This window comes from Rhincodon typus, chromosome 18, assembly GCF_021869965.1.
Source record: "Rhincodon typus isolate 14 chromosome 18, sRhiTyp1.1, whole genome shotgun sequence".
Lineage (NCBI taxonomy): Eukaryota > Metazoa > Chordata > Chondrichthyes > Orectolobiformes > Rhincodontidae > Rhincodon > Rhincodon typus.
The window spans coordinates 19,525,711-19,549,126 of NC_063349.1; the positions used below are offsets into that span (position 1 = coordinate 19,525,711).

Here is a 23,416-nt window from a genome sequence, read left to right on the forward strand (position 1 = left end):
TTATGAGCTTGTTCCTGAAAATTACTGGTTAAAATTTAGGACATTAGGGAAGAAATTTAATCAGACAATTGTAGAATTTGCATGAGATTAGAAATTTTATCAAGTTAGTGGTTTTGATGACAGGTTAGAGGGGAAAAAATAGTTGAGCACATGAGGGATATCATGATTATGAAGGAATTCAGAAATAATATTATGGTAAACCTTCAACCTTCGATAAGCATTAAGTATCAAAGATCTGGGAAAACAGCAGTTCTGGCATGATACCTATGATATCCCACACATATCTATGGTGTGGAAATGATCAAATGGGAATCCACAAGAAAATTGGATGAATAGAAGAGACAGAAGTACACCAAACTAATGAAGGACAAAGGCTAGAAAACAGAAGAGAACAGAAAATAAAGAAAATAACATTGTCCTTTATGATAAGACCGGACACATGAAAGCCAATTTTTGGAAGTTAAACAGAAGCTATGGAAACCTTAGAAAAGGGGCATCAGGAAAGGGGAAAAAAATGTTAGAACTGTCTGTATGAAAAGAGACGTTGTTTCCTTAGAATCTATTAAAAAGTGAGAGTTGACCCAGGACATTCAAGATTGTTGTTTCTCAGCTATTGATAAAAAAAAATAGACCACTGGAAAATGTGAATATTTTGTTTTAAAAGGAAAGTTATTTTCCTTATTCTTCAAACCAAGGAGGAAAATCAATAAAAACGTTGAGAGACATGAGAGCAAGCCAGTTGCTGATGCTGCCTGATGCACTTTTGCCTTCCAGAGGGATTAATGAAAGAGAAAACATTAATTGGAGGTAGTTATGAATATCAAAAATCTGCCCAATTGAACCTGGCTTGTTCAAAAACACTGATCTTGGAGAGAATGGTGAAATAAAGGATAGAAGTAAAATAAAACTGCGATGATACAGGAGATACATCCTGGATTGTTTCCTGATTGTTGTGACTAGATCTCAAAACCACAGCATTATACGGAAAGACGAAGATATTCCTATAAAAAAGGAATACGACTTGGAAATTCAATTATCGGCTTAGTATCAATAATTTAAATTAAAATGTGAAGGCAATAAAGAATGTGGCTGACACGTTTAGCCCATATTTTTAAATAGGAGGGCAACAAATGGATCCTGAAGGAAGAGTTGTGCTAAATAGCGTACTCAGAAATTGAGTCAGAACCAGTACCTGAAGAATATTTATTTAAAAGGAAAAATACTAATAAAAAATTGGAGACCAGCTCAAATGCCAGCCAATGAGGAATGGGAAGTAGTCTGTCAGGGTATAGGTCCATCTGCTTATTGTAACAACATAATGGCTCACAAAATTCCAATTAATAAAACACATGCCAAGGTAATAAAACATTTTTATTGGCCAGAATTACATAAAGATGTGACGGAAATTTTTCAGACATGTCAGGTAGTGAGGAAACTCCAAGTTTCAATTAAACCCGATTCTTTAACTCTAATACAAGCTTTTGAAGAACTGTTTAGCAAGACTTTAATATAGTGCACCAGAACCTTACATAAAACCAGGAATAGGAATCGGCATATTTTAACAACTATGGGTGTTTTGTAAAGATTTCCTGAAGCAGTACCTTTGGGAAAAATTATTTCAATGTTTTAGAATATTGAGATTGCCCAAAGAAGTACAATCAGATCAAAGCTCGCATTTTGTGTCATAAATATTTGAAGGAATAATACGCAGCTTGGGATGAAAACAATTTACATCTTCAGTTTCATCCACAATTTCAAGGAGCATCAGAAAGATGGCATCATACTTTGAAGACTTTGATTAGAGATAATTATCAGGAATATCCTAATGAATGAGATAAGAGGGTTTTTTTTTGTTACTGTTTACCATTAGGGATCCCCCTAATGAGTCCACCTGTTCACTCCTTTTGAACTGAAATAGGGGCATGAGATGAGAGCACCACTTAAATTTATTAAAGAGAGATTTATAAACCGAAGCTCGAAAACTGTGCTTCCAACCTATGGCTTGAGATTGAGTATAATGAACCAAAGCATATGAGTTGTCCAAATTGCATTTGAAAAATGCCCAATGACACTATAGAGGATGAAAAGCTATAATTTGGAATTCTGTTGCCAGAAACAAATATAAATATTATTACCTGTCTCTGAAGAACCATTAAAAGTAAAGCTCACTGAACCTTATTAAATCAAAACAAAAGGATTGATGTAAGTTATGCTCTGAATACTCTAGACTGGAGGAAAAATGAGCATGCATCATGTTAATATGGTAAAGAGATAATATGACAGGGAGGGTAGTCAGAACAAAAGTGTATTTAGGTATAATGAAAAATAAAGGCAGTGAAATAAAAATATCAGAATGATTGAAGAATGAATTATAATCTGAACATACAAAAATTTGTATTAGATCATATTAGATAATATAGAAGTGCTTAAAAAATTGCAAAATTTTTGTCTGTATTTATTCATTTGTGAAATGTAAGCATCTTTAGCTAGACCAGCATTTAGTGTCCTATCCTAACTACTCAGACGGGAGTTAAGAGTCAACCACTTTGCTGTGAGTCTTGAGTCAAATATAGGCCAGGCCAGGTAAGCATGGCAATTATTTTTTTCGCTAAAGGATATTAGTAAACCAGATGAGTTTTTTTTGTGACAGAGGTTACATGTTTGCCATTTTCATCACTCAAGACATTTATTGAGTTTGCTGTTCTCCATCTGCTGTAGTGACATTGGAACCATTGTGTCCAGAACATTAGCCTGGTGTCCTGGATTACTGATCCAGTAACATTACCACTATGCTTCCACCCCTCCCAAATCTTCCAGAAAGTGATCAAAGTGATCTACAAAGGTCATTACAGACTCATGAATTGTTTAGTGTGAGCAGGCCACTTAACTGTCAGAGAGCACATTGCAGAAAATATGTGATACCTTGAAAGCCCCTATCCATCTACTTCACCAATCCAAAAAAAAACAACCGGCATTCTGCAAAAAGGTCACTGGACCCGAAACATAAACTCTACATTCTCTCCACAGATGCTGCCAGACCTGCTGAGTTTCTCCAGCATCTGTAGTTCTTTGTTTTCATTGTACTAGGTAGACATTTGGCAGACATTTGAAAAGCTACCTTGCCCTCCAGCTGCTCTAGAGATGGCTACATTGAAGATAGACTACAGAGTTTGAGAGTCACAGACTTGTGAAGGACTACAGAACAGTAAAAAGTCCTTCAGCCCATCAAGTCTCTGCCAGTTAAAAATAAACTAACTATTCTCATCTCATTTTCCAACACTAGGCCCATAGATTTGTATGCCCTGGCATCACAAGTGTGCATCTAAGAACTTTATTAATGTTATGAGGGTTTCTACCTCTGTACCCTTGCAGGCAATGAGTTCTGGATTCCCGCTGCCCTCTGGGTGGAAAAACATTTCCTCACATTCCCTCGAAACCTCAGGCCCCCTTATCTTAAATCCATGCTGCCTCCACCAGGGGGAGAAGTCGCTTTCTATCTACCTTATTTATGCTTCTCATAATTCTATATGTTTCAGTCATGCCTGCTCAGTCTCTTCTTCTTCTTGAAAAGCAACCCCAGCCTATACAATTTGTCTTCATAACAGAACTCTCCAGCCTGGGCAGCATCCTGGTAAATTGCCTCTGCACCTTCTCCAGTACAGTCACATCTCTCCAAATTGTAGGTTACAGAATTGCACACAGTACTTTTAAAAGTGATCCACCCAACATTTTATACAGCTCCAGCATGGCCTCCATGCTATTAAACTCTACGCCTTGGCTAATAAAGGCACATATCCCATAAGCCTTCTTAACCAGAGATAACAAGGTGTAGAGCTGGATGAACACAGCAGGCCAAGCAGTTCCTACTATCTCTGAGCCTTCTTAACCACTTTATCTACTTGTTCCATAACCTTAAGGGACCGGTGACATGCTCACCAAAATCCCTCTGGTCCTTGGTGCTTCCCAGGGTTCCACCATTCATCATGTATTCCTTTACCTTATTTGTTCTGCTCAAGTGCATCACCTCACACTTATCCAGATTGAATTATATTTTGATGCCACAAATTGCCACAAAAGCTGGTAGCAGACATCTGTAATTTCAGCAATGCTTCAGCAAACACTTGATAGGCCTTGCAATGTTGCATGTATTTCTCTAGGTGTTTGCTTATCTCAGCTGTATTCGTGAAGTGTGCATTTCAAAATTGCTTAGCAGTATTGAGAGATGACTTCATCTTCCAAAGCACCGTCTCCTGGATGTCCTTGCTACCACGTTCTGCTCACTTGTGCTGAGTACTTCACTAAATGCCCAACACACTGTTTACTGCAACATGTTATTCACTGTGCTATTCTTCTCCAATGTGTTTTCTTCTTGTTTTCTCTCATAAATGACCAAGCCACAAGAAAGAAGGGACAGGATTTGGCATTGTTCTCACAGTCTAGACTGGCAGATGATAAGCCTTATCATGTCATCTTACGGGTGGATATGCGAGTTCTTAAAATATATGTAGCAATGTACGAGGCAGACATTTGACAAGCTACCTTCCCCTCCAGCTAGAATATAGGAACTCTTGAAGCACCATTGGTTTCTTGCATTGGTCTGTAATGCTGACAGTTCCTCTTCTAATCTTACACCTAAGCCTTGTGCAACATTTTCTCCTGCATGAAATGAAGATGAGAATTATTAAATAGCTAATAAAAGTGCACATGTAGCAGACATGTGGAGAAGAGGAAGAAACATGACGAATGGAAGGGTGTGCACCAGAAATCACGTGACTTAGTGTAAAGTCAGGAAAAAGTCATGTGATTCCTGGAGTCATTTAAGTGCAGAAATAGGCCATTTGGCCCATTGAGTTCATGTCAGTTCCCCACAGAGCAAATCAGTCAGTCCCACTTCCCTGCTTAGTCTTTGTAGTCCCGCATATTTATTTCACTCATGTGCACCCAAGTTCCTTTATTCATTCAGGGGATGAGGGCGTCACTGGCTAGGCAGCATTTATTGTCCATCCCTAAGTGCCCAGGGGTCAACCACATTGCTGTGGGTCCAGAGTCACATGTAGGCCAGACCAGGTAAGGATGGCAGTTTCCTCCCCTAAAGGACATTAGTGAACTAGATGGGTTTTTCCTGACAATTGACAATGGATTCATGGTCATCATTAGACTGTTAATACCAAATATTTATTGAATTCAAATTCCACCATGTGCTGCAGCGGGATTCAAACCCGGATCCCCAGAGCATTATCTGGGCCTCTGGATTAACAGTCCAGCGATAATACCTCTAGGCCATCGCCTCCAAGTTCCCTTTGAGATCATTAATTATATCTGCATCCACCGACCTTTGGGCAACAGTTTCCAGGTGCTTATCACTGATGGTGTAACACATTGCTCACATTCCCCCTGTATCTCTGTCTCCAAATATTAAATCTGTATCCCTAGTCCTTGTACTTTTGAATGAATGAGAACAGATTTTCACTGTCTGGTTTATTTAAATATATCATAATCTTGTATATCTCAATAAATCTGTCTCCTTTAGTCCAAGGAGAGCAAACCCTGCCTTTTTGTCCTAACTTTGTATCTAAAGCTTTGGATCCTTGGAACCAATCTGGTAAATCTCTGTACCCTCTGATATGTCTTCACAAAGTCCTAGAGAGGAGTAACCAGGGCTGGACACAACACACAGACTGGGGCATTACCAAAACATCATATAAGTTTGGCATACCTTTCATACCCTTGTACTCAATTGTGCTCTATTTACGAAGTATAAAACCTCATTTGCTAGCCATTCTGTTAATAAGACCAACAACCTTCAATGATCAATATATATGTATTACCAGATCCCTAAGTTCCTGCAAACATTTCTCATTAAGTCTGTATTGCCTTTCCTCATTCCTTCTGTCAAAATACATCACTTCAGAATTCTTCTATTAAATTCAATTTGCTACGTCTGCTCATTCAAAATGACCTCAATGATAACAAATGGACTTTGTTCTTATCCTTCATGGAAATCCTTTTGTTCTACAATGTCTTCCCTTGTCATGATTGCCGCTGCACCTCCCTTTGTTTTTGTATCAACATTTAGTAGACAATCCCCTGTTCACTGACACTCCGTTTGTGTTCTGCCATGTCCAATCAGCTCTGGACCTCATCACAACATTGTTCCAAACATGGCATAAAAAGCTGGGCTCTAGAGGGGAAATAAGGGTGACTGCTCTTGATCAAGGCAACATTTGACCAAGTGTAGCATCAAGGAGCCCTGACAAAATGGAACTCAGTTGGAATCAGGAGAAAGCTCTCTGCTGGCTGTAATTATTGTCTGCCACAAAGAAAGATAGTTGTAGTTTTTAAGAAGTCAATTATCTCAGCTCTAGGACATTTATGCAGGAGTTTTGAGGATAGTGTCCTCGTCTCAATCATCTCAGCTGCTTCATCAATGATCTTTCTTCATCATTCGGTCAGAGGTAGCGATGTTCCCTGATGCGTTCACAGTGCTCAGTGCCATTTATGACTTCTCAAATACTTAAGCAATCTGCGTCCAAACACAGCATGACCTAGACAACATGCAGGCTTGGGCTGACAAAGAGGAAGTGACATTCCTGCTACACAACACCAGGCAATGACCATCTCCAACAAGAGAGAATCCATTGCCCCTTCATATTCAATGGCATTACCATCACTGAATCCGACACTGTCAACATCTTGGTTGCTATTAATGAGAAATTGAACTGGACCAGCCAAATAAATATAGTGGCCACAAGAGCAGGTCAGAAGCTGGGAAATTTGTCATAGGCAGTGCACCTCCTCGCTCTTGAAGGCCTGTCTGATATTTACAAAGCACAACTTGGGCGTTTGATAGAATACTTCCCACTTCTCTGGATGAGTACACCAATGGTACTCCATGTAGCAGTGTGTCCCATCTACAAGATGTACTGTATACATTCACCATGACTCCCTAGTCAGCAGCTTCCAAACCCATGACCACCAGTGTCTTGAAAGTCATTGGCAGCAGATACATGCATTCATAAGATTCCCCTCTAAACCACTCCCATCCTGAATTGGAAATTTAGCACAGTTCCTTCAGTGTTGCTGGGTCAAAATTCTGGAACTCCCTCTGATGGCATTGTGGGTGTGACTAAAGCTGAGGCACTCAGCTGTTCAAAAAAACCAGCTCATCAACATCTTAAGGGTAACTACAAATGGGTAATAAATGTTCCAGCCAGGGACACCCACGTGAATGAATTAAAAATTTATTTTAATTTTGGGAATAGGATAACTAGACCATAAAGTAGTTTGAAAATAATGGTTCTCAGGTATAAAATTCTCGCCGATGTAGGTCAGCAAACATAGTGGTGGTGGGAGAATAGGACTTTATGCAAGTACAGACAGAGAAAGCAAAGCTGTTATGATCTAGAATGCACTGCCTGAAGATGCAAGCAGATCCAGTCATTTTTTTGAATATATCTAATTTCTATTCAAAAATAAAGGAAATTTTACAGGCAATGGGAAAGGAGCATTAGTTCCCATTGGATTAATGGGTAGCAGTTTAAAGAGCTGGGACAGGTATAATGAAGGAAATGATCTTATCCTGTGCCATCTAATTCTATAATATTCCCAGTTAGTTTGTGTGAAGAGTGTTTGCTTCAACTGATTTCAGTTGTGTTGATTTTCAGAACACTAAAGGAGCAAGGTTTAATGAAAATAATTTGAACGATTTTTGTTTTAAGTTGCCCATAAATGGGAATGAGACATTAACAGGCTTTAGTTGCATCCTACTGTCCCTATTCTCAAGTATTATATGTGTTCTATTTGAGGTGAGAGGGGGAAAGTTTAGGGGAGAAGTGCAGGGAGGTTGGTGGATGCCTGGAACGCACTGCTGGTGGAGGTGGTGGAGGCAGGCATGTAATGTTTAAGGTTTATGTTGATAGACGCATGAGGCAAACAGAGGGATAGACACCATGCGTGGGAATGCGTAGGGGTCTAAATAAGGATTAGGAATTGGCAGAGGCTTGGTGGGTCTGTTGCTGTGCTGTATTGCATTTTATTATTGTGTTGTATTGAATAGGTGAATCAGTGAAATGCTGTATCCTTTCTTTAGGTAACCTAAACATTTGGTCAAATTCTGAACTGCTGCTCTTCTGTTTTCAGGTGATAGAGAGTGTACTTTTGCTGTGTTGGAATTCTACAGAATCCAGTATTCTTCTGCAGCTGGTACTGAGTTCAGTTGAGATGGTCTAAGATCTTATTTCTTATTATTAAAACTTATGTTACAGACAGATGAAGGAACAAAGTAAGAAGTTGGCCAACCTGAAACACAAAGAACAGGTGGAGAAGAAAAGAAATGCCCAGTTGCTGGAGGAGGCACGCCGAAGAGAGGACAATTTAGCTGATGACTCCCATCAGCTCCAGGTACCAAGTCCTGTCACTTTGATTTTAGTTGTAATTCAGCAGATTTTGTGTCTCTGCAGCAGCTTCAGACATGTCATTTTTGTTGCTTGGAAACTTATTACCTGCTATTTTTCAAGAAATGAATTACCCTGTCTCTCAACTAGGCTGAGGGTAAATATACCTTCAGTATTGTGGAACATTCCACATTTGGGATTGGTTAAAACAAATATATTTCTGCCAGCTGATAGGAAGAACAAGTCACTATTGGCACTGAGCACTCAGCTACTAGTGATGAATTTGTAACAAGTTAGTTTTCAGAAAACTTTGCCATAATGTACAGATAAAGGCTGAACTGAAACCATGGCTCTTCCCATGAGAAGTGTAATCCGGATGCAAAACTGTTTAAAGAGAATGAATTTTATACAGACCCAAGGCCAGATTCTTTTACAGTGATACTTAAGGTGGCCAAGTGAATGCGAAACTTGTGTCTTCATATTGTTTCAGCGTTTTTTGTTAATCTGTGTGATTTTTTTTTTCCATGGTCTTTCACCTTCCTACTCTGCAACGTCGACTAATCCTGTCAAGTCCCTATCACCTGAGAACTCTATTGTCCACTGACTCTGGCCTTTTTTGTATCCCTGCCTTCTTTCACCTTACTTTCAGCACTGTTATTTCCTTTGACTGGACCCTACACTCTGGAATTTCCTCCCTAAACCGACCATTCCTGCTAATCCCTTATGTGGTTTATGTGATCTGAAATCCTTGGGATGATTTTCTTTGTAAATGCTATAATGTAAATACAAGTTATAAGTTATTGCAAAAACCCTGCAAACATCACAGTTGATTAATTTCTTTTATTTTCAAAATACAAAAATTGAAGTATATAGGGAACAAATTTTGCTGTAGAGGATATTGAAAAGCAAATTGTTCTAACGTTCAGGATTTTAAATTTTCTGCAAGACAAGTTGCTAAATGTGTATGATGATAATGCCATAGAGATGGAAATAGTTTATCTGTTGTCCTAAGTGAACAGGGTAAGCAACGGTGCATCTACTTAACCAATCATCTTGAAGGATTGTGAATTAACGAAAGTAAGAACAGTACAGCACAGGAACAGGCCCTTCAGCCAACCAAGCCTGTGCTAACACATAACAGCCGTCTAAACTGAAAACCCCTTGCCTCTACATGGCCTGTATCCACCTATTCTCTGCCTATTCATGTAACTGTCATGATGCCTCTTAACCATTCTAATGTATCTGTGTTTACCACCTCTTCTGGCAGTGCAATTCAGGCACTTACCACCCTCTATGTTTAAAAAATACTTGCCTTTCACGTCTTCTTTAAACTTTCTCTGTTTTACCTTCAACCTTGTAATTGACATTTCTACCCTGAGAAGAAGACTCCAACTATCCATTCTATCCACACCTCTCATAATTTTGTGTGAGAAAGAAGTTTAAATTAGAGCAGGTGAATTGAATGTCAAATCAGTTGCAGGAAGAGAAGCGAGTGAAAAGAAAGTGAATTAAGATTGAACAAGAGAGAAGGATGGGATAAAACATTTTGAAAAGTATTCAAATTCTGTATTTTTCAAATTACCAACAACTACAAATCTGAAGGAATGCAGCTGCACACACAACAGTTAATTTTGGTAGTAATTAACATTTAAGAGTACAGGTAAAGTTGCTACGGTCCCAGAGGACCTAGGGCTGCTCTATCATTGGAGAGAAATAACTGATGATGAGTTTAACCTGAAGGTCACCATGCCCCACATGAGTTGAAAGGATGAACCTGCATTGTTGTCATCATTATACATTGCAATTGAGCCATCCAGCTAACTGAGCTTTGTTAAAAGTGTATTTATACTGCAGTGAACATGCTGAAGCAACTTTGTTCATATCTGTTACCACACGCAGCATCCTAAAACTACTAATGGGTTAACCATTCATAAAAATGCCATTATTTTGAAATTAATTATCATTTTGAAAAGATCAGGATTAGATGAGTGCAGATAGCTGGAGGGTTCTGGGACTGGATGAGATTGCAGCACTAGAGTGTATGAAGCTATGGACAGATTTACAATCAAGGATAAGAATTTTAAAATTGAGATATGGGTTAACTTGGAGCCAATGTAGGTCAGCAAGCACAGGAATGAAATTTGATGAGAGTAAGGACATGAATAACAGAGCTTTGAATGATCTCAAGATTATGGAGGATATAATGTTGGAGACTGGCCAGGGGTGCATTGGAATAGCCAAGTTCAGATGTAAAAAAAGGCATGGATGAGGGTTTCAGCAGTAAGTGAACTGAGACGGGGTAGTTATGTAGGTGGAAATAGGCAGTCTTAGTGATGATGCAGATATGTAGAAATCCGTCTCTGGGTCAGTTATGTCAACAAATTTGTGAGCTGCCTGGTTTGGATAAATGGTTGATGGAGACAGTAGTAGCGAATGGAGTTTGTCAAAGGAATTGAAGAAAATGGTTTCCATCTTTCTAACATTATTTGGGGGAAATCTTTGTTCATCCACTACTCAATGCTCCAGAAGTGGATTGATAATTTAGTGACGATGGAGAAGCCAAGAGATGTTGTGGTACATATAATCAAAGAGCAGGAGGAGGCCATTCAGCTCAACAAACCTGTTCTGCCATTCAGTAAGATCATGAATGATCTGATTATAACTTCAAATCCGTGTTCTCATGCTTTCCTGATAACCTTCTACCTTCTTGCTTCAAAAGTATCTATCTGTCTCTGCCTTGAAAGTAATTCAAGGACTCTGCTTCCACTACCTTTTTAGGAAGAGAGTTCCAAGGGCTCTCAACTCTCTGTGAGGGAAACAAATAATTTATTTCAGTTTCAACTTTATTTTCAGTTTTAATCACTGATGTTTAAATAGTGACCCCTATTTTTGATCGTTCCATAAAAGAAATGATTTCTTCACATCCAAGCCATAAAGATTCTTCAGGATCTATGTTTTAATCAAGTCACCTCTTACTTTTTTTATCTCCAATGGATACAAGTTAAGCCAGTGCAACATTTTGTCGTACGACAAACTGCCTATTCCAGATGTTAGTACGGTGAACCTACTCTGAACTGTTTCTAACAAATTTAAATCCAGCCTTAAATAAGGTGACTAATACCAACACAGCACTCCAGAGGCGGTCTCATTAGAACCCTGTATAACTGAAGCATAACATTATACTGTTGTACTCAATTACCCCCACAATAAATAACAATATTCCAGTGGCTTTCTGAATTACTTGCTGTACTTGCATCCTAACTTACTGCAGTTCATGCACCAGAATGCCCAGATCCCTCTGCTTCTTGGATCCCTGCAACTTCTCCCAATTTAAATAATATGCTTATTTTTTGTTCTTACTACAAAATGGACAATCTCTCATTTTTCCACAAATTTGTTTTGAGGAATCTTTGTCAAATCCCTTTACCTTTGTAGCCTCCTTATGTCTTCGTAATAACTTAAATTTCCTATCCATCTTTGTGTCATCAGTAAATTTGGCAGCTAAACCTTTTTCCCTTCATTCAATTCATTTATATGAATTGTAAAATGTTGAGGTCCCTGTAACAATCCCACTTGTTCCATCTTGCCAACCTGAAAAAGACCCATTGATATTTAATTTCTGTTCCCATTCACTGGCCAGTCTTCTTTGCATGCCAATTACCACTATACGATGTGATTTTATTTTCTGCAATAACCTTTGATGTAGCACTTTTTCAAATGTCTTCTGGAAACCTAATTACAGTATATCCATTGGTTCCCCTTTATCTGCAGAACTTGTTACTTCTGCAAAGGACTCCAATATATTGGTTAAAAATAATTTCCCTTTCACAAGATTATTTGACTCCACTTGAATACCTTGAATTTATCTTAGGTGCCCTGTCAAAACTTCTTTAATAATAGCTTTTATTAATTTTTCCATCAAGAATGTTAAGCTATTTGGCCTGGTGTTTGCTGCTTTCTGCTACCTTCCTTTTTGAATAAAGAGTTACATTTGCAATCTTCCAATTTAATGGGACTTTCCCCAAGTCTAGACAGTTTGGAAAATTGAAACCAAAATGTCAACTAACTATCTCAGTCAATACTTCTTTTAAGACTTCAGGATTTCTGTCAGGCAGTTTTCAACCTGCAGCTCTGACTATTAACTCATCACCACTTTCTGTGGTGATTGTAATTTTCCTGAGTTCTTCCTTCCCTTCATTTCCTAATTTATGGCTGTTTCTGGGATGTTATTCATAACCCTTATGAATCCTGATGGAAAATTCCTGTTCAATTTATCTGCCACTTCCTTATTTTCCATTATAAATTCTCTGGACCATAGGACAAATGTTCACTTTGTTAACACTTTAAATATTTAAAGAAACTCACGCTATCTGTTTTACTATTTCTAGCTAAATTCCTTTTGTACTCCAGCTTTTCCCTCCTTAATATTTTAATTACTCACTTTTTTTATATTTTAAATTAAATTACTGACCCGCAGCCTAGCTTTGTACAATTATATGTTTATCCTTTACATTATACTCCCTTTAACTTTTCTCGTTAACGATGGATTGTGGGTCTGTCCCATGAATTATTCTTACTGTTTGGAATGTACCTTGTGTATTTGGAAACATTCCCTTAAATGTCTGTCACTATACTCTGTTGACCTATCCTTTAATTTGCCAATTAACTTCAATAATTGCCTTTTTTTAAATTATAAAAAAGTATGCTTGGCCCCACTCTTCTCTCCTTCACACTGAATGTAAACTTCAGTTCTAATAAAGTTGCTGCTATCTAGGCCATCTTTGCTATGAGATCATTGGTTAATGCTATTTGTTGCACAATACCAATTCTGGTATAGCCCGCTCTCTGGCTCCAGAACATGCTGTTCTAAGTATCTAGAAAGCATACTGTAAGTCTTCATCTAGGCAGTTCAGAGAATGCTTACGAGACTGATATGTGGAATGAATGGATCATCTCGTGAGGAAAGGTTGGACAGACTAGGATTGTTTCAACTGGAGTGTAAAAGAACAAGGAGTGACATCATTGAAATGTATAAGATCCTGAAAAGGTACTGACAATGTGGACATATAAGAACATAAGAACATAAGAACTAGGAGCAGGAATAGGCCATCTGGCCCCTCATGCCTGCCCCGCCATTTAATAAGATCATGGCTGACCTTTTTGAGACTCAGCTCCACTTACCTGCCCACACCATAACCCTTAATTCCTTTACTGTTCAAAAATTTATCTAGCCTTGCCTTAAAAACATTCAGCGAGGTTGCTTCAACCGCTTCACTGGGCAGGGAATTCCACAGATTCACAACCCTTTGGGTGAAGAAGTTCCTCCTGACCTCAGTCCTACATCTGCTTCGCTTTATTTTGAGGCGATGCCCTCTAGTCCTAGTTTCACCTGCTAGCGGAAACAACCTCCCTGCCTCCACCTTATCTATTCCCTTCATAATCTTATATGTTTCTATAAGATCTCCCCTCATTCTTCTGAATTCCAATGAGTATAATCCCAGCCTACTCAGTCTCTCCTCATAATCCAATCCTCTCAACTCTGGAATCAACCGAGTGAATCTCCTCTGCACCCCCTCCAGTGCTCGTATATCTCTTCTCAAGTAAGGAGACCAAAACTGCACACAATACTCCAGGTGTGGCCTCACCAGGACCCTATACAGCTGCAGCATAGCCTCCCTGTTTTTAAACTCCATCCCTCGAGCAATGGCAGACAAAATTCCATTTGCCTTTTTAATCACCTGCTGCACCTGCAATCCCACCTTCAGCGATTCGTGCACAAGGACACCCACGTCCCTCTGCACAGCAGCGTGCTGCAAATTTTTACCATTTAAAACAGTCCATTTTGCTGTTATTCCTACCAAAATGGATGACCTCACACTTATCAACATTGTACTCCATCTGCCAGACCTTTGCCCACTCACTCAGACTATCTATATCCCTCTGCAGACTTTCAGTGTCTTCTGCACACTTTGCTCTACCACTCACCTTAGTGTCATCTGCAAATTTTGACACACCACACTTAGTCCCCAACTCCAAATCATCTATGTAAATTGTAAACAATTGCGGTCCCAACACTGATCCCTGAGGCACAGCACTAGCCACTGACCGCCAACCAGAAAAACACCCATTTACCCCTACTCTTTGCTTTCTACTGGTCAACCAATCCTCTCTCCATGCCAATACATTACCTATAATACCATGCAACTTCATCTTATGTAGCAGCCTTTGATGTGGCACCTTGTCAATATAAGCATATAAAGGATGTTTCCTCTTTTGGGTGAATCTTGAACTAAAGGGCATTGCTTTAATATTAGGGTTTTCTATGAGGGGTAGGTAGGAATGTGAATTTCATAACACAAACCATTCAAGTTGGTGAATGGCCTACTTCTGCCTCCAATTCATATGACCGAAAACTGTCAGGCAGTAGAATGTTGAGAAAAAAATAGAGGGGTGCAGGGTTAGAACCCTTGAGCACAATATTGATTTTATTGTAGATGTGGACTATAAGGTTATTGCAGGAAATATGCTGGTTATGTTGAAGCAAGTAATTGATGGGATAATTGTACAGAAAAACTATGACAGGAAAGACCGTGCAAGTAGATCATAGAATCCCTACAGTGGGGAAGCTGGCCATTTGATCCATCCAGTCCACACCGACCCTCCAAAGATCTTCCCACTGGAACCCACACCCTGTACCCTATCCCTGTAACTCTGGATTTCCCACGGCCAATCCACCGAACCTGCACCTTTTTGAACTGTGGGAAGAAACCCACATGGACACAGGGAGAATGCGCAAACTCCACACAGACAGTTGCCCGAGGGTGGAATTGAACCCGGGTGCCTGGCACTGTGAAGCAGTAGCGCTATCCTCTGAGCCACTCTGCTGCCCTTATTGAGTGGGAAGACCACACTGTGATTGCAGTGCTCCATAATACCATTTCTTTTAGACAATATAAAAACTACACATTGTGAATATTGTATCTCCCCCACCCTCCCACCAAAAAAATTGTAAGTTGCTATTTAAAAAGACATTTAAATTGTATTTAATGGCAACTTCTAAGTACTTAGGACTTGTTCCTGACCACATTGCTGTCATTAACATTAGTTTTATAGGTTGTTGCTGCAGGGCGCTACAGACTTAATAGAAACAGAAAGTTAAGTTTAGATTTCAAACCATTGGAATTCCCAGAACTGTGTAAATAAAGCTTAAACAGTTTTCAGGTATTGCTTGGTATCCCAAGCCAGGGCACCATTAACCTTGATTTACCACAGATGCTAATTTCATTCCCAGCAATACAAATCGTTTTTCTACCAAAAATGAAGAAATTTGTTTCTTGTTTCATTGCAGTTCTCAGTCACTTAAGATACCATTGCCATTGCAGTTTTAATAACATGGAACAGCAGGCATAACATCATGCTGTGGTAATGGGTCAAGAAGATCTGATGTAAAGCCACACCAACATGGCAACAGTATTTGAAAGGTGATCTTCAAATTCTGCTAACATAAAGCAGCTCCTGAAATAGTCAGGGGAAAAAAAAGACAGAAAAAGAATTGACATTGGATTGACAGAGAGATTGGTAGCAGATTGCTGTAAATGTCAGACAGACATTGGTATGAACTTTCTTCTGTAAACAACATATTAGATGTCATCAGATGAAGCAATAAGACCAGATGCAAATGTAAGCTGTTACATCATCTCAGCAGAGAGTGAACTATGACATTGATTTAAAAGTCAAGAGTATGTCTTTGTGAGATCATATGCATAGATTTGTTTAATTGATCATGGAATTTTGCACTCTTGCATTCAGCAGGTGTATATAACCTCAACTTTTTTTTTATGAGGTGCATTTACTGAACAGGACGATGTTTCATGTGTACACCCATTATATGTTTAAGACCCAGTAAATACTTTTGCACACTCAGATTCATAACTATTCACACATTTACCCTTCATTTCCTATAACTTTTATATTTAACTATTAGACTTTAATATATAAAGTAAGTGACATGATAGTACTACATGGGGTCAGTGGATAGTGACCATGATGGGAGGAATGCGCTGATAATCAAGCCCCACTGCTCCACTAGTTGTGTCTTTAGTGTAAATATTGATTTATTTCAAAAGTGTTTTCTGAAGAGAAACTATAAAAAAATATTCAAACTCTGTTTCTTTGCAAGAATTCACATTTTAAGAAAAACTCTTACTGTAAAAGAATTAGGCGGAGCAAGTACTCCAAAAATCTCAAGATGCCACTCCCTTTCTGTTTCTACTTTTACCTAAGAGTTCCCCATCGCAGGATATTGAAGCATCCTTCACTCCTCCAGGGACCAAACCAAGGTATGCCACTGAGTTAAAAGTTTATCTTGACATTCTCTATTCATCAATTAAACTTCAAGAGCACTCTTTCCAAGGATTCTACTGTAAGTCACTTCTACTAGCTTTATCATACAGATCAGACAGTTTTGATTCCTCATGATCTTGGACGTTTCAGACTGAACATGGAACCCCATTGCAAATGGTCTTTAGAGTCTCCGAATCAGGAACACCCTAAATTTCCTTAATATGCTACCCATTCTGGGTACTAGCAGATACATCGCTGCCTTCTCAAATTCTTCCATGTTGACTGTCTATGTGAGAAAGAACATGGATAAACATTTGGCTCAAAAATAGCCAGATTCTTTCTACTTAGCTTACAGTCCATGCTGGACTCAAATTCATCCTGTGAAACCTATTCGTTGAGAAATAACTGTTCAGTTCCTTGTATCTGCAAATGTCAATACATACTGTCAAGTCTATAAACTTACTGGAATGCATTAACTTCTCATTAATTCCACCCTCTGAGAACATGGTGTCAAGAAGCAACAGCAGATTGACAGTCCAGTTTAAATTGAAAGTAACTGAAATTGCAAACCAGACAAATAATTATGCAACAGTGGAGAATTCAAATATTGAAGAAGATTGGACATTGGACAAATATGTCTACATTACTTAGGAAGCTTAGCTTAGAAAATTACGTTGTAAATTATGTCAATGACAATCACCAGAATTGAGTTTCAGTTTCTCATGTCCTTGCTCTGAAATGAACATTGCGAATTTCAAAGCCAGCCCTGGATGGTGTACCAGACTTCTGAAGATTTATGTACTACAATAGAAGATCAAAAATTCATAACTCCTGGGAGAACTTGATTACAGGCCTATCACATTTTGACAGGTTATAATTAAATGACAAAATAATGTATATAGACTGGCCTATGTTATGAACATGGATGAGGATCTCATGAACTTTGACAGGATCAAACAGTGAGCAAAGTTGAGAGAAAGCAGTGTTAATGAAGACAACTATCCATGACTATTCTTTTGTTGTGCATGTCTACTGGGACATGACATAAGGCATTGGTGATATTCAAGAGAAAATTCATCCCAAAGAAATAGTCACACATGTTCACAAGAAAGGATACATGGATAAAGATGGCTTGAAAATACAGGTAAGGAAACATTGGAATTTCCAACTGGGAGGGTTACACAACAATAATAAGTCTTCTCATCTGGAACCTCTTCATATCACATCTTATAAATAATGTTGTTGAAATTAGATTGCAAAATATAAAAGTGCAGTGATTCCTGATGGTCTATCCTGCTTTGATCAATCATTGGATGTCCATCTAAACAAGCCCTTCAAGGATACTATGGGAAAATTGTAGAATTATGGATGATCTGAAAAGACATTCGTAATGAGAGGTGAAGTAAAGGCTCCAACATTAGCAAACCTGTGTGAATGCGTTGTTGGGGCCTGTGATGAAATCAGAATGGAGCTTGTCAGCAAATTATTACAGAAATGTGGACTATCCACTGCAGGTGATGGAACAGAAGATGGTCATTCTTGGAATGATGTGGCTGATGATTATGAATAAACATGGTGTTGATGGTCCATTTGATGCAATTTCAGAATCATTTATTAGCTTCTGAAAGTGAGGAAGAGGAATGTTATTATGGATTTTAATGTATTTTCTGCTAAGTAATGTCCTTTTCTGTGTTGTGATTAGAAACTGAACTCATAAACTTGAATATGACTATTGTTTTTGAACTTGATGTATTTAATGTACATGTTAATATCTATCTTCTTGGAGGTTATTAATTTGTAAGTAAAAATTGAATAATTAAAACTACTTTTTTTCTCATTTTGCACTACTTTTTGGATGGGGTTGCCAGGAACAGTCTTTGCCCCAGCTGAAGTACCAACATAAGTATTTGGATAACGAGATGATTGGAGAGAGTGGAAGGATTAGTTGTGCAAAAGTTTTGTGTATTCCCTCATGAGCCTTTTCCATTTTGATTGATCACAAGACAAACACAGCAATGATATTTGACATCTTAAGGGATGCTTTGAAGAGATCCCTGAAGTGTTTCCATTGTCCTTCTGAGTGTCTTCTGCCATAATCAAATTCCCCATGGAGCAGTTGTTTCAGGAGTATGGTGTTAGGCAGACGAATAACGTGTCCTGACCAGTGAAACTAGTTTTGAATGATTAGTGCCTTAATTCCAGCTATGTTGGTTTGGAACTGGATACCACTTCTTAACCATCGTTGTTGCAACTGGATTTGGCTGATCTCACAAAAATGCCTCTTGTGATGCTTCTCCAGTGCATTGAAGTATGCTGTAGGGTGTCCAAGTCTCTGAAGTATATACACAGTGCAAGGATCACTGCTACCTTTCAAACCCAAGACTAAACTCATGGTTTATGATCCTGCTTCTCAAATGGTCTTTTCATCAACTGAAAGTTAAGCTGTCACGTTGGAGGCAGTCCTGATTTGGTCATGCATGCTTGCCTTCATCAAGAGGAAGTTCCCAAAAATATCCTAAAAATAGTGCACATTTTCCAGTGTTGTGCCATTCAGTGAGAGAGGTGTTGTGTTGAGGGAGCTGAATGGTAGAGAATCTTAGTTTTAAGTGTTTAGTGAAGAATATTTTTTCACATACCATTCAGAGAAGGAATTGACAGAAACATGGAGCTCAATTTCTGAGTGAAGGCACATACAGGTATCAGGTACTGGAGCTCAGTGACTGATTTTTGAGTGATTTTAGCTTTTGAATTATTTGTTGAATTGGCTTTGGAATTAATATACAAGAGTGTTGAATGTATTCGGGTACCCTCTAAGCCTTTCACTTTCTAAAATAATTAACGTGGTGAACTGGTTTAAAACATGCCATGCTCTGTTCCTCAGTACTAATTATTTTATAGTAGTGCAAATCTTCCAATTATTATCATCACCATGAGGACTCCAGGCTGCATGTCTTTGTAAAAACAGATTACTGTAAAGGTTCAGTTTGACGTATATAAGGGAGAGAAGATTTATGAGGGTTAGAAAGTTTAAGACTTCTTTTAAATGAGCGTGAGAAAATTGACATTTGATATTTGAAAAGAAGAAACACTCTGATTCATCTTAAGCAGTATTAGAATGGCTTGATCATACTATATATAATTGATGCATTCAATTACCTTGAAGCATGTCTTGAAATTTGACAAATTTAAGTCTATCAAATTCTTGTTCAATGTGCCATAAAACCATCTTTTTCAAAAAAGACTTGACCTAGTGTACAAGAATACAATAAAACTGCAGAAGTAGTAGTATTGGGCCCTTGCAGTAAAGAGTCAGTAACAATCATGGATGATTTTAATCTATATATAAATTGGAAAAATGAGATTGGTAATACTGACCTAGATAAATTCATAGAATGCTTTTGAGAGAGTTACATAAATCACTTTCTGGAACCAACTAGAGGTCAGGTCATACTAGACTTGGTATTGGGCAATAAGATGGGATTTATTAATTATTTCCAAGTAACAGCATCTCTGGGCAGCAGTGACAACAATATGATTGAATTTTACATCCAGTTTGAAAGGGAGAAGAGTAGGTCTAAGACTCGTATTTTAAACTTTAATCAGGTCAACTATGTGGCATTAAAGTAATAGCAGACATTTAAGGGAATATTTCAGAATACTCACTGTCTCTTCTCTTAAGAAAATTCAAAAGGGAGCACTCATCACCGTTGGTTAACTAAAGAATTTTAGGAAAACATAACAGCAGAGAATGATGGAAAAGTTAGTAAAGAGAAAGAAATTAGAGTAGAAGAAGCAGCTATCCAGACATGTAGAAGTGGATAGCAAGAGTTTCTGTGGGTAATTAAAAGGGAAAGAACAAGTAAAATGAGAGTTGGTTCTACAAAGAGAGAGAATGGAGTTAAAAGATAACAAGAGAATGGTCAAAGAAATGAACGCATATTTGGCTTTTGCCTTCACTATGGAAAATACAACATAAGTTTCACTAATAAGTTTATAGCTGTAAAATCAAGTGGTAGAAAGAAAAAACAAACTCGGTAAAATTACAATCACTAGGGAAACAGTAGTCAGCAAAATGATGGAGTGACAGCCTAACAAGTCCCTAAGGGTCTGTTTCCATGCTGTACAGCTCTATAACTCTATAATGGACTTTATCCTACGATTTTATCATAACAGTAGCTGATGAGGTGTATTTGCGTTGGTGTCAATTTTCTGAATCTCACTCGTTTCTGGAAAAGTTCACGAGACAAGAAAGTAGCAAATATAATCCTGTACTCGAGAAGAGAGGGAAGCAGAGAACAGGAAGCTATAGGCCAGTTAGCTTGATGTTTGTTTGAGGTGAAGATGTCAAAATCAATCACCAAAGAGGTTAAAGCTGGGCACTTCAAAAAATTTAAGATAATTGAGAGGTGTCAGCATACTTTTGTTGAAGGGAAATCATATTTAACCAATTTGTTGAAATTCCTTGAAGCAGCAACATGATTTGTGGATATGCAGGAGCCCTTTGATTTGCTGTACTTAGATTTCCAGAAAGCATGTAACAAGGTTCCACATAAGAAGTTATTGAGCAAAGTAGAAGCGCATAGTATAAGGGGTAACATAGTCACATGGATAGAGGATTGGCTGGCTGGTAGAAAACGAAGGGTATATATAAATGGATCTTTTTTTTCTGATTTGCAGGAAATAACGAATTAGATCTTGCAGGTATTTGTCCTGGGACCTCAGCTTTTTAGATGGCTCAGAGGTAGGGATAGTCCAGTGGCTGAATTTGCAGATAACTCAAAGATAGGTAGAAATTATGTTGTGAAGAGGGCATAGAAGCGTTGTCGACCAATCTAGATAGGTTCCTAATAAGGCAAAAATCTGGCAGATGGAGTATAATGTGAGAAGATATGAAACTTGAATTGGGCAGGAAGAAAAAAAAAGCAGGGTATTACCTAAATGGAGAACAACTTCAGAGCCTCTAAGTATTCTAATTCATGAGTCACAATATGTGGGTGTTTCAAATAATTAACAGGGCTAATGGCATACTATCTCTTTATTACAAGAGGAATTGAACATAAAAGTAAGAATATTGTGTTTCAGTTATGGAGGCCAGTAAGGAGACAGTAAGGAAAGAAATTGAAGGTGTTTCAGAGGAGATTTACTAGATTGGTACCTGGATAAGTATTATGTTATGAGGGAAGGTTGTTTAGACTGGAGTTTAGAAGAGTGAGGTATGGCTTCGTCAAAGTATATAAAATTTGTTAAGTATTTAAGTATATAACAGCCTTGACATATAGATATGAAAATGATGTTTCCTCTTGTATCGAATTCAGAACTAAGTTCCGAAAAGGAGTCATTCTGAACTTGAGATATAGTAGGAACTGCAGATGCTGGAGAATCTGAGATAACAAGGTGTAGAGCTGGATGAACACAGCAGGCCAAGCAGCATCAGAGGAGCAGGAAAGCTGACGTTTCGGGCCTAGACCCTTCTTCTGAACTTGAAATGTTTACTCTGTTTTTCTCCCATAGATGCTGCCAAACCTACTGAGTTTCTCCAACATTTTCTGTTTTTATTCCTAAACCAAGGGACATTGTTTTAACGTTAGGGGCCTTCTTTTTAAGTTAGAATCCTTCCTTATAAGACAGTGGTGAGGATTTTGTTTTCTCTCTGAGGTTTGTGTGACTTTGCAACTCTCTGCTTCATAAGGTAGTATAAGTGGGGTCATTAAATATTCTTAAAGCTGAGATAGATTTTTGTTAGGCAAGGGAATCAGGTTATATTGAGAGCATATGGGTGTTGTATTCGAAATGCAAACAGATCAGCCGTGATTTTATTGAATAGTGGAGTAGGTCCAACAGGCTGAATGGCCTATTCATGCTCCTTATTCATATGTTCATATAATTAGGTTGATGTTGATGAAGAAAGTGTTCCTTTGCTTCTGCAGACATTTCAATTATCTCTGATTAATGTAATGATATGAAAGAGAGATGACCAGTGAACTGTCATTGGTAGCTTGTTCTTAAGTTTGCATGTACTTTTTGCACTTTTGGAACTTCTTACGCATGTTCCGATATTTTATCACTGGTTTGAAGTAAAAAAATATTTAAAAGCTTTGCCCAAGAAGAATTGACATAGAAATAAGGTTGAGGTTTTTGTATTTTTTAACTCTGAAATAGTTAGAAATGGCTCTTTCTGGGTTTTGAACAGCTTTTCTTTGGTGGGGAGTCAAGTCCGGTTCAGGTTTCATAACATCTCAATTGAATTTATGTTGCCATTTGGATTAATTTTCATAATGTGGTTGTGAAGAAAATTGTTAAAATTGAAGATGAAATGAGAATAGCTTAGAAGTTATTTTCAAAGGACATGAATTCTACCTTATTTCAAATCTCTGTGTGCCAAGTAATATTCCTCAGCTGATGCAGAAGCTTGGATTCTTTCATATCTGGACTTTGCATAGTAGCTCTGTTCCTCAAACAGTGAAGATACATATTCCTTTTCCTTCTTGTGAGAAATCTCCTCATTCAGTTGTTATTTATCTTATTTATTAGGCACACATTAGAAAATAATGCAAATGCAAAAGAAATCTATTTAATCATTAGAGATAGTAGGAACTGCAGATGCTGGAGAATCCGAGACAACAAGGTGCAGGGCTGGATGAACACAGCAGGCCAAGCAGCATCATAGGAGCAGAGAGGCT

At 38.2% G+C, this 23,416-nt stretch overlaps 1 protein-coding gene across 2 annotated transcripts in view; it reads left to right on the top strand.

Moving 5' to 3' along the window:
• LOC109931831 (ELKS/Rab6-interacting/CAST family member 1-like) overlaps positions 1–23,416 on the top strand; it is a 682,193-nt gene that overhangs the window by 216,596 nt on the left and 442,181 nt on the right. For both annotated transcript variants that reach the window (XM_048608012.1, XM_048608014.1), the window contains exon 13: positions 8,265–8,400. In XM_048608012.1, the coding sequence (XP_048463969.1) occupies positions 8,265–8,400 (136 nt within the window). The remainder of the gene's footprint in view (positions 1–8,264; positions 8,401–23,416) is intronic.